General features: G+C 38.9%; 1 protein-coding gene across 2 annotated transcripts in view; it reads right to left on the bottom strand.

The window, feature by feature from the left end:
- The window catches only part of LOC140725466 (fatty acid CoA ligase Acsl3-like), a 76,450-nt gene that overhangs the window by 27,122 nt on the left and 36,736 nt on the right, over positions 1-12,592 (bottom strand). For both annotated transcript variants that reach the window (XM_073040955.1, XM_073040957.1), the window contains 6 exons: positions 10,722-10,831; positions 9,745-9,883; positions 7,942-8,092; positions 3,260-3,383; positions 2,803-2,874; positions 449-588 (listed from right to left, as the gene is read on the bottom strand). In XM_073040955.1, the coding sequence (XP_072897056.1) occupies positions 449-588; positions 2,803-2,874; positions 3,260-3,383; positions 7,942-8,092; positions 9,745-9,883; positions 10,722-10,831 (736 nt within the window). The remainder of the gene's footprint in view (positions 1-448; positions 589-2,802; positions 2,875-3,259; positions 3,384-7,941; positions 8,093-9,744; positions 9,884-10,721; positions 10,832-12,592) is intronic.

The following is a 12,592-nucleotide window of genomic DNA, read 5'->3' as shown; positions in this document are numbered from 1 at the left end:
ATCTGAATGTTTGTATTAACCTTACTTTTGTGCCCCTTTATAAATAAAAACGTTTAAAAATGGTACCATCAGACTTCAGTGGACCTCTCTATCTTTGCTGGTAAGTGATCCAGTTACGGGATACGTAACAATGGTTAATGTGTGCCATAACCAATCGCTCGAAGCACTTCATAGCAATTGACGTCAAATAATTATTTGAAGTTATAAATCAAAGGTCCACAACCTGGGGTCCATGGACCACTCGGTTAATGATCAGGGTCCATGGCATAAAGTAGTTTGGGAACCCCTGTTTTAATGATTGCTGACATGTTTACACTCCTTTGAGATTTTAAACCCAAACCTCTAGCCCACAGTTAAGCAAAACAATGAGGCATGCTTGGTTCTATTCAATTTGGTGCATAACTTCATACACTACTATAAAACAATTTAGAAGTTTTAATCATCTTACCAGTCGCAGATGGGTGTGTTGTAACCTACAGCAATCTGTTCCTTTTTGTAATTGTAAGCAACAATAAAGAGAGTTCGCTGTATACTATTCATGTCTTCTACTTTTGTTACTATATTCTTATAAATTCGATCCATAATTTCCTGTTGGCACAAAATGAGATAGAGTAACTGTAGGTTTGTTGACAGTACATAAGGTAGCATAGGTGGTTAGCACAACACTTTACAGTAGAGGTGACCCAGGTTCAATTCCCAGCTCTGGTTGTAATGAGTTTGTACTTTCTTCCCATGACCTCAAAGGTTTCTTCCAGGTGTTCTGGTTTCCTCCCACAGTTCAAAGATATACCAGTCAGTAGGTTAACTGGTCATTGTAAATTGTCCTGTGATTAGGCTAGGGTTAAATCGGGGGATTGCTGGGTGGTGTGTCATGAAGGGTCAGAAAGGCCTATTCTGCGCTGTATCTCAAGGAATAAATAAATCTTTTCTGAAAACATTGTTCCTTTTTTTGATCAAATTCTAGTGTCTTTTCAAAGGAACCTGGGCTATCCCTTCTAATAATATGCTGTACACATCACAGGAATACAGGATATTAAGAGGAATTTTAAGCAATTGAGAAGCTGCTGCTGCTTATTAGCCAATGCAACAAAATTCATACTTCAAACTCTTCAACTGATCAAAAATGAAAGTTATCTCCACCATACTGATGACCAAGAAATTAAATGTTGTCTGTAACAGAGACATGTCTATGGTGGATGGAGTGTATTTTACAAACAAAAGCCTAGTTGGAAACATTCAGTCTGTTACTCCAATTATGCCTTAGAACATACTGTATGTTCAGTCTTCCGAATTTGGACTACCTTTGTCCACTTGGCTGGTAATTGAATAAAACTCTGATAATCCACTATCCAGCTATTCAGAAATCAGGAACATATGACACCTGGCTAACAAGATGGATGTTTGCTGAACTCCATCCATTCACCAGGGACCCAGTTCCTGTGCTCACCATCCACCTGACAGCACCTTTGTACCCTGCAATCCCTTTTAAACTCACCTGGCTCTTTGTTTCACCCTCCCATGAAACCTCGCGGGTTCACTGGAAAACTTATACCATCGTGTAATCTCTCTAAAAGGGCAAATTAAGTGTATGGGAGGCTTTATAGAATGCATGACAGCCTGGAAAATCTGCAGGAAAAAAATCCAATAATCCAGCAACATGTACACTGTTCAGCCAAGACGATCCCATATACTGGTAATGTCTTCTCTTAACCAACTCTTTTCCAGCATTTTTAGGCTCAGATCCTCCAAAATCATTAATATTGCACGAAATTGGAACCATTGGCCATGCCTGACCCAAAGCCAGAACTGATGAGAAACTTTGCAAGATAGACTTTTGTACTGTTATGGTTTAACAGTGTGTTGTCAAATTTATTTTTAAAAAAACACAGAATTAGCTTTGGCACCGATAGAAACACTTAAATATCAAGATATTAATAGTAAGGAAGGCAAATACAATGTTAGCTAAAACATAAAAGCATGGATATAATGTCGAGGCTTTAAGGAATTGGTCAGACCACATTTGGCTTATTGTGAGCAGTTTGGGGGTCCCTTGTTTAAGAAAACATATGTTGGCATTGGAGAGGATCTAGAAGCGGCTCACAAGAATGATCCTGGAAATTAAAGGGTTAACACATGGGAAGGGTTTGATGGCTCTGGGCATGTATTCGCTGGTGTTTTGAAGAATGTTGGGGGGGGGGAAGAGAAGAGAAATCTCATTGAAACCTACTGAATATTGAAAAGCCTAGATAGAATGGATATAGAGAGGAAGTTTCCTTAGTGGGAGAGTCTAGGACCAGAAAGAATAGCCATAGAATAGAAGGATATTCCTTTAGAACAGAGAAAAGGGCAAATTTCTTTAGCTAGAGGGTGGTGAATCTGTGGAATTCAATGCATGAATGGCTATGGTGGCCAAATCATTGAGAATATTTAAAGCTGATGTAGATAGGTTCTTGAATAGTAAGGGCATCAGAGGTAATGAAAAGAAGGCAGGAGAATGGGGTTGAGAGGGATAATACATCAGCCATAATTTGGCTTAATGGACCAAATGGCCTAATCTGCTCCTATTCTTATGGTCTTATTGCTCAGATGCAGATCTCTTACTGGAACAGAAACAATTTTAACCAATGAGTGAAACAATACTGCTTATTCTGTTAGTGCAACATTAAAGAACTTCGACTTAGCATTCTGTATTTGAGCAGTACTTAAGATGAGAATTAATCAAATGTAACAAGCTTTTCAGGCGCTAACAAGCAATAGTACTTGTTAAAATTTAGATGAATTTTTTTAAAATTAAGAACTCACCGGTACAGCCGCTAATAGTGTTGGCTTAAGTACAGTTGTATCACCTTTGCTTCCTTTCTTGATTTTAGCAGACTAAAAGACAACAAATATCAATGCACCCCATAGGAAAATTTAGTTGTGCATGTGGCTCAAATACATTTTCATAGTTAATATACATTTACAATAGATGTTTCAGCTTTCAAAACATACAAGTAAATATAGAAAAAGTATAGCTCCTCCCAAATAGAACATGCATCAGTATTTTTCAACTTTCAAAAGAATGGTGTAAACTTAAATATTCTAATTCAGATAGAAAAGTACACACAAAATTAGCACAAAAGTGCTGCAACGTTAAAGTTAAAATAATTGGTAAGCTGCTTATGGACAAAACACTGCTGGTTTAAAATTCAGATCAAATTATTATGAGGGAATGAAACAAAATGTTCAAAAACAAAAGAAAACCTTGTTTAATCTGTACCTGGTCTGCCAAGGTTTGAGGGGAAGAGTAACCAATGCAACAGCCACATGCCATGCACAGTGTTTCTGCACTCAACTCCAGGACATGTGCCAGAGGCAGATAACCAATGTAGGTATCCTTCGGTCTTTAAGGAAAAAAAGATACACATAACAATATCACTATAAAATATTTAAAAATTATATTTAGTATTTGATATTTGACTCAATTATGTCTGTGTTAAAAGATAGTATTCAAGGCTCAGTGAAGCCACTTGATTGCATAATCTACTTCAACATTTTACTCTAACACCGAGATAATGTTTCATAGAGATATGCAGATTTTAAACCAAATTTGCATCTGCCCTCCAGTGGACGGAGGGGAAAAAAGGCCATTGATCTAACAAAAAAAAAGTCTCCCAATTTTCTGATCAATATATATCTGTCAATTGGCATTAAGACATAGAAGCAGAATTAGGCCAATCGGCCCATCGAGTCTGCTCCACCATTCCATTGTAGCTGATCCCAAATCCCACTCAACTCCGTATATCTGCCTTCTTGCCATATCTTTTGATACCCAAACCAATCAGGAAACTATCAACTTCCACTTTAAATATATCCATGGATTTAGCTTCCACCACAGTCTGTGACAGAGCATTCTACAGATTCACTACACTCTGGCAAAAAAAAAATTCCTCCCTATCTCTGTTCTAAAAGGTCAATTTTAAGGCTGTGCCCTCGAGTTCTGGATACCCCCACCAGAGGAAACATCTTATCCACATCCAACATATCTAGTCCTTTCAATAGATAGATAGATAGATAGATAGATACTTTATTCATCCCCATGGGGAAATTCAACTTTTTTTCCAATGTCCCATACACTTGTTGTAGCAAAACTAATTACATACAATACTTAACTCAGTAAAAAAAATATGATATGCATCTAAATCACTATCTCAAAAAGCATTAATAATAGCTTTTAAAAAGTTCTTAAGTCCTGGCGGTTGAATTGTAAAGCCTAATGGAATTGGGGAGTATTGACCTCTTCATCCTGTCTGAGGAGCATTGCATCGATAGTAACCTGTCGCTGAAACTGCTTCTCTGTCTCTGGATGGTGCTATGTAGAGGATGTTCAGAGTTTTCCATAATTGACCGTAGCCTACTCAGCGCCCTTCGCTCAGCTACCGATGTTAAACTCTCCAGTACTTTGCCCACGACAGAGCCCGCCTTCCTTACCAGCTTATTAAGACGTGAGGCGTCCCTCTTCTTAATGCTTCCTCCCCAACACGCCACCACAAAGAAGAGGGCGCTCTCCACAACTGACCTATAGAACATCTTCAGCATCTCACTACAGACATTGAATGACGCCAACCTTCTAAGGAAGTCCAGTCGACTCTGTGCCTTCCTGCACAAGGCATCTGTGTTGGCAGTCCAGTCTAGCTTCTCGTCTAACTGTACTCCCAGATACTTGTAGGTCTTAACCTGCTCCACACATTCTCCATTAATGATCACTGGCTCCATATGAGGCCTAGATCTCCTAAAGTCCACCACCATCTCCTTGGTCTTGGTGATATTGAGACGCAGGTAGTTTGAGTTGCACCATATCACAAAGTCCTGTATCAGTTTCCTATACTCCTCCTCCTATTCGGTAGGTTTCAATGAGATCCCCTCTGCATTCTTCTAAATTCCAGTGAGTACAGGCCCAAAGCTGCCAAATGCTTGTCATATATTAACCCATTCATTCCCAGAATAATCCTCACAAACCTCCTCTGGACTCTCTGCAATAACAGCATATCGTTTCTGAGATATGGGACCCAAAACTGTTGATATTACTCCATGTGCTGCCTGACTAGTGTCTTAGAAAACCTCAGCATCATCTCCTTGCTCTTATATTCTATTCTCCTGGAATAAATGCAAACATTGCTTTTGCCTTCTTTATCACAGACTCAACCTGTAAATTAACCTTCTGGGAGTCTTGCACGAGGAGTCCCAAGTCCCTCTGCTCCTCTGATGTGGGACTTTTCTCCCCATTTAGACAACAGTCTGCACTATTGTTCCTTTTATCAAAATGCATGATCATACTTTTCCCAACACTGTATTCCATCTGCCACTTTTTTTGCTCATTCTTCCAATTTGTCCAAGTCCTGCTGCAATCGCATTGCTGCCTCAGAACTACCTATCCCTCTATCTTCATATCATCCGCAAACTTTGCCACAAAGCCAACAATTCCATTATCTAAATCACTGACAAACAATGTGAAAAGTAGTGGTCCCAATACCAACCCCTGAGGAACACCACTGGTCACTGGCAGCCAACCAGAAAAGGCACCTTTTATTCCCATTTGCTGCCTCCTGCCCATCAGTCATTCCTCTATCCATGCCAGTATCTTTCCTGTAACACCATAGGATTTTATCTTGTTAAGAGCCTCATATGTGGTACTTTATCAAATGCCTTCTGACATCCATTGCCTATCCTTTGTTCACGCTGCTTGTTACTTCCTTGAAGAATTCTAACAGTTTTGTCAGGCAAGATTTCCTTTTACAGAAACCATACTAACTTTGACTAATTTTATCATCCTTATTAATAGGCTCCAACACTTTCCCAACCACTAAGCTTAGGCTAACTGGCCTATAATTTCCCTTCTTTTGCCTTCCTCCCTTCTTATAGAGTGGAGTGACATTTGCAATCTTCCAGTCCTCAAGGAGCATGCTAGAATCAAGTGATTCTTGAAAGATCATGACTAACGCATCTGTTATCTCTCTCAGGACTCTGGGATGCAGTCCATCTGGTTCAGGTGACTTGTCCCATTACTACCACACCAGCGTCATTTTCCAGTGGTCCAATATCAACTCTTACCTCCCTCTTACTCTTTATACACTTTAAAAAACTTCCACTATCCTGCTTTATATTATCAACTAGTTTGTCCTCATATTTCATCTTCTCCTTTCTTATAACTTTTTTAGCTCCCTTTTGTTGAATTTTAAAAGCCTCCCAATCATTCAAATTCCCACTCAGTTTTACTGCCTTATATGCTCTTTCCTTGGCTTTTATGCAGTCCTTAACTACCTTTGTCAGCCATGCAGTCCTTAACTACACCTGCCATTTGAGAACAACTTCTGTGGGACATATCTATCCTGCACCTTGTGAACTATTACCAGAAACTTCAGCCACCTCTGCTCTGCTGTCATCCCCACCAGCATCATCCTCCAATCCACCTGGGCAAACTCCTCCCTCATGCCTCTAATTCCTTTACTCCACTGCAAAACCGATATATATGACTTATGCTTCTTCCTCTCAAACTGCAGTAAGAATTCAATATTATGACCACTGCCTCTTAAGGGTTCCTTTACATTAAGCTCCCTAATAAGACGGAGTTATTATACAACACCCAAACTAAGATAACTTTTCCCCTAGTAAAAGCTTTTCCCCTTAGCGCAAGCTGCTCTAAAAAGCCATCTCATAGGCATTCAACAAATTCCCTTTCCTGCAATTTTCCCAATCTCCTTGCTTACTGAAGTCCCCCATTACAATTGTCCCATTATCCTTATTACATGCCTTTTCCAGCTCCCTTTGCAATCTCAACTCCACAGCTTGGCTACTATTTGGAAGTCTATAATTCCCACAATGTGTTTTTTTTAAAACCCTTGCAGCTTCTTAACTCCACCCAAAAAGATTCAACATTCTCTGACTCCAAGTCATTTCTTTCTAAAGATACAATTCCCTCTCTTAACAACAGAGCCACGCCACCACCTATGCCTTCTTGCCTGTCCTTTCAATACAAAGTATATCCTTTGACATTAAGCTCCCAACTATGGCCTTCTTTCAGCCACAACTCAGCGATGCCCACAACATACTGACCAATCTCTAATTGCACCACGAGTTCATCCACCTTATTCCAAATACTACATGCATTTAAATACAACACCTTCAGTCCTGCATTCTTCACCCTTTTAAATTTTGCCTCTGTGGTACAATTTAGCTCTTTGCTCTGTCTGCAGTTGTACCTAATCATCAGCTTGTCCTTCCTTACATTCATATTGGATCATCTACTTGCAAACCTGCTGGCTCATCCTCAGCTCTATCATACTGGTTCCCATCCCGCTGCTATATTAGTTTAAACCATTCCCAACAGCTCTAGTAAACCTACCTGCAAGAATATTGGTCCCCCTCAGATTCAAGTGCAATCTGTCCCTTTGGTACAGGTCACACTTGTCTCAGGAGTGGTCCCAATTATCCAGAAATTTGAATCCCTGCCCCCTGCTCCAATTCTTCAGCCACACACTTATCTGCCACCTCATTCTACTCCTATCCTCAGTCACGTGGCAGAAGCAGCAATCCCAAGATTACACCCTTGAGGTCCTACTTCTCAGCATCCTTCCTAATTCCCTGTATTCTATTTTCAGGACTTACTCCCTTTTTCTACCTGTCGTTGGTACCAACATATTCCAAGCCATTCCTCAACTGTGTGATGGAATGAAAAGAATAGACTAAAAAGTATACCCAATTTAATGTGTTGCAAGGTTTTTTATTTTAGTACTTTTTTAACAAACTGTCCAGCCAAGTAATTGCATTTGTAAATCTTTTTCTATTTCATTATCAAAATTTAAAACAATGAAGGTCCAAGTCAAAGCCTGCATAAGATTTATTTATTTAACTTCTTCCAAGAAAATACAAGTCAGCAAAACTTCCTTGACTTATTATACACACCCCAAGTCAGGAACTCGGTCACACATTCCTGCTATTCCAGCGATGAGGTTGCTGTGTGAAATCATCACTCCTTTGGGTAGTCCCGTGGATCCACTTGTGTACATTATCACTGCAATATCTAAAGCTGTAGGTTTTGTTCGAGCTTTATTCACTAGGTAGAAAAAAAATGACAACGTTCAAAATAATTTAAAAGGAAAGCAAATAGTTGAAAAACAACGTCTCCCATTGCTTGATATTTCAGTGTTTTTCCATTTTATCTATTTTTAAGATGCTGCTTTAATGATTACTATCTCAATGCCAACTGCACATTCGTTGTTGGTCCATTTTGTGTGCAGTCTTTCATTAATTCTATTGTGTTTCTTTGTATTTACTGTGAATGCCAGCAAGAAATGGAATCTCAGGGTAGTATATGATGACAGATACGCATGCACTTTGACAATAAATTTACTTTAAATCTTTGATTTTCTTCCACAACTGCCACTTTTGCCAAGGTCTTTCTCAATTAAAAAAAAAATCATACCTATTCTAAATGAACAATGAATCACTTTTGTGGCATTTTGAACCACTAAGACAACCTGCTGAAACCATGCTGGTGTAACCACCTCACAGCTCCACCAGCTCAGATTCTGCCCTGACCTGAGGCTGTGTGTGAAGCTTATACATTCTCCCTATAACCACATGCATTCCTCCTGGTGCCCTGGTTTCCATCTTAAATACATGCTGATTCACAGGTTATTTGGGCACTGTAATTTACTTCTTGCGTTGGTGGTGCCAAGACAATCAGGGGAGAGAGTTGATGGTTCTGAGGAAGAACAAGCTATAGGGAAATAAACTGGGGGGAGGGGGGAGAAATTTCTCTGAATGGGCTGAATAGAGCACCCTCCCAGGATGGAAAATAGCACGGCAACTTAACAATGGTCTCAGTTTCGGTCACTACGCTCAAAGTCTGTTTGACAAAGATGTACAGCATCCTCTTCATAACTGCAAGAAAAATTGCCTCATATGCAGTATGCAGAAACAGCAGATTTGGTTTATCAGCTTGCTTAAATCAAGTTGTGACAAACCTCAATAAACTATCTGGTTTCATGTAAACCAATTCTGAAACAAACTAGCAGTCTCAATGCACTGTTTGGCAATTCTTAAAATGCTTTAATGGAGCCAAAAACATTTAAAAAAAGATGCAAGAGATGTTTGCTTCTGTTATTCCTGATAGACCGGTGAGATTTGTCGTAAATTGGGGGACCACTTTGTTGAGCGCCCGCGCACCATCCACGAGAAGCGAGACTTCCCATTCCAACATGTCGGTCCATGGATTCTTCTAGTGCTAAGATGAAGCAACCCTCAGGGTGGAGGAGCAACACTTTACATTCCATCTGCACACGAGCCTCCAAGCGAATGGCATGAATATCAAATTCTCACAGTAAACAAATTCTGCCCCAGCCCTCCCTTCCTCTATTCCCCACTCTGACCTTTTATCTCTTCTCACCTATAACTTCCCCCGGGTCCCCTCCTCCTTCTACTTCTCCCAGAGTCCACTTTCCCCCTCTTATCAGATTGCCTGACCTGCTGAGATCCTACAGCATTTCTTAAGTTATTATCATGAAGAAACACCATTCCCCTTTAATTCTTTTTGCATTCTGAAATGTAAAGGTGGTTTCAGACATTACGTTTTCTCTTTCAAATGTTGATAGATCTGCCATGCACTTAATACAAGTTTTTAGTATAAAAAAACTCTGCACCAGTCCCTTGCATAGTGATACAAAAATAAACTTAAGTAGGAAAAAGAATAAACAAATTACACACAGTTTTCTGGTTTTGCACCCAATACTTCCACTGCTGCCATGTTGTGAACCATGATTCCACGAGGATAATCAGCCCATGCTGTTGGCTTGTCATCCACAATTATGATATGTTGCAGTTTTGGAACATTAAGGAGGATTTCCTGTGGAGAAATTTGGGGAAAAAATGAAAAATCCAGAATGAGCATGCAAAATGTAATCACAACTACCCTGTTACAAGATGGATATATAAGCACTTTGGAAACTGCTGTACAATAGTACCCATGAAGTTTAAGAATTCAGACCATTCCGATTGGGAACAAAATGGGTAAGTGGAAATCTTATTAAAACAAATTGAAATATTTGTGCTCCTTAAACATGTATATTGTCCAAATCAGTTTAAAATATCAAAGAAAACATGAATACAAGAAATAACCTGAATATCATAATGGCCTTATCAGTGCAAAATGTACAAACTGCCAAAGGGTGCAGAGAAGAGCTTTAGCATTCAAGTGGACTTCTTCAAAGGTACAATTTAATGTCAGAGAAATATATATATATACACACACACACACACACATACATACATACACACACACACACACATATACATACATACACACACATCCTGAAATGCTTTTTCTTCACAACCTAGCTTTTTACCTAGCTCATTTTTTATTTCAATTTGAGAACCACAAATTTAGTATCTTGAATTTTAGGGGAAAAAAAACTTTAAAACAGAATTATTATTTTCATAGGTATTTTCACAAATAGAAAGCCCATTTCATCTCAGTAATAAATGAAACAGAACTTCAAGTTCATTTTTTGTTTGATTTATTAACTCCTAGACAAATGGAACAGTTTACCAACTTTCTCATCCTAGATAGCATAGAAAGCATTATACCATTTGGGAATTTTGCAAGTTACATTAATATTTACTCTTGTAGAGAAACTAAGGAAATACAAAAAGTCTCCAAATAGCAATAGAATGTTACAACCTACCTTTAGCTTTGTTTGAAGAAGTTTCTTGCTGGTTATGATGTGAGTAACTTCAGTTTCATTTAAGCCATGTGCAATTGCTTGACCTCCCAAAGTTGCATACAATGTAACAACTGAAAATTAAAACTGAACATCAGTGCAGTTCCTCCTTATGAAGAATATATTGTACCCCACACCCGCTTCCCTCATCCCAATGCATCATGATTTAGTTCCATCTGAGGAAGGTCTGCAAAGCTACTCTCAGGTCAGGCAAATAACTGCACAGTGGAAGAAAATTAAGGAGAGGATGAATGACTTAACAGCAAACGTGTTGAGATGTTGAGGATGCTGTGGTGCGGCTGTAGTGGCAATTTTGGGAATAAGGAATCTAACTATGAAGGGACAGACTGTAGCAGCGAAAAGGAATTATGGAAGCATTTCACTTTTCTCCAAATATTCCAGTCCTGTGCACATGGTAACACCATGTGGTCCTGTGCACATTCACCAATAACTCCAAAATAATCTGATCCAAGTACCTTTGCAATGCTCCAAAGATCCGACATTGAAATCAAATTTGGTTCACAAGGTTAACTAATTCAAGTCTCCCATCAAATGTTCTAAGTGATACAAAATGATTCAGCAATAGCTAATATTCAGCAACATTTGACAAGACATATTCCCCATCAAAATGTTAGATTCAGGTAAATCTAAAACTACCCTCTTTGCTCACATACACTTTCACCAAAAAGCTGGTAACCCTTTTGCTAGAAAACAACAAAGGAACATTTTATTCATTACATACAAACTGTCATGTAAATATTTCATAAAGTGGTCAAAAGGATTGTTGCTATGAGAAAACTATTCTGAAACTACAAAAGTGTTAAATAATCATGCTTTAAGAATTATGTATTGACATCATGGAGGAAAGTGGGAAGGAGAAACTGAGTTAGCTAATCAACGCTGTCACTGGCCTGGATGTCATTAGTTTTCATTCAAGACACTAACTCTCAGGCATCACTAAATGGATACATGTGCAAGATCACGAAGGCTTCCTGGGAGCATAAACTTTAGACTGCACATATGCTGATGCAATCAGACTGGCTGAGGCCAACAGAAAGGGCAATAATGTGCTTTACAGCATGAATCAGTATGCAAGGGAAGCACCTACCAATGTAGAACAGTTAAAAATCAGACTCAATCAAAGGTAGTTAGAAAAAATTTCTTGTGCTTCTGGATATTTGGATGTTAGAGAATGTATACATCCTGACAATTAGCAATAATATCAGATTTCATTATGCCTCAGGTAAAACACAATAGCCAAATACACATGAAGTTAGTTTTCAATAAAGCTCAGTGTCATAAGTGCTGCATCATTGTGATTGTCAATATTACAGTATCTTATCAAGTCCTAAATATAATAATTAAGGAAAGAACTGTTATATCCATTTGTCTGCCACATAGCAAGTCATTGCCAGGATCTGCCACAACTAGCTGCTCCGTGGCCAAAAAGCTGCATTGCAAATTGAAATTGACTTGAGACAGGAGATATGAACCTTCACAGAACAACAATTCCAATGAGAAATAAAAGGCTGCAGGAACTACAGTATATTATCTTTAATCAACTTCACAAGCTTTTTATTCCATGAAATAGAAGAATGAATGAAGCATTTTCCTCAGATACAGCTGCCCACAGAAAGCCATCTCCATTCATGCCATAATCCTAACCAATCTCAGCAATGACCAGCATCAAATAAGGCTGTATCATTACTCTAATACATTTCAAATATTATTGCGACAACATGCACATTCCCTCCAACGTGCTTCTCACAGGTAACCTTCAGTGCTGTTGGAAAACGGTTCAATTGATGGCAACTGCACCCGGCACCAATGTTAGC

The sequence above is a fragment of the Hemitrygon akajei genome, chromosome 3, assembly GCF_048418815.1.
Source record: "Hemitrygon akajei chromosome 3, sHemAka1.3, whole genome shotgun sequence".
NCBI classification, from domain to species: domain Eukaryota; kingdom Metazoa; phylum Chordata; class Chondrichthyes; order Myliobatiformes; family Dasyatidae; genus Hemitrygon; species Hemitrygon akajei.
The sequence above is the reverse complement of the archived record's forward strand: the minus strand, read 5'-3'. Positions and strand labels throughout refer to the sequence as shown.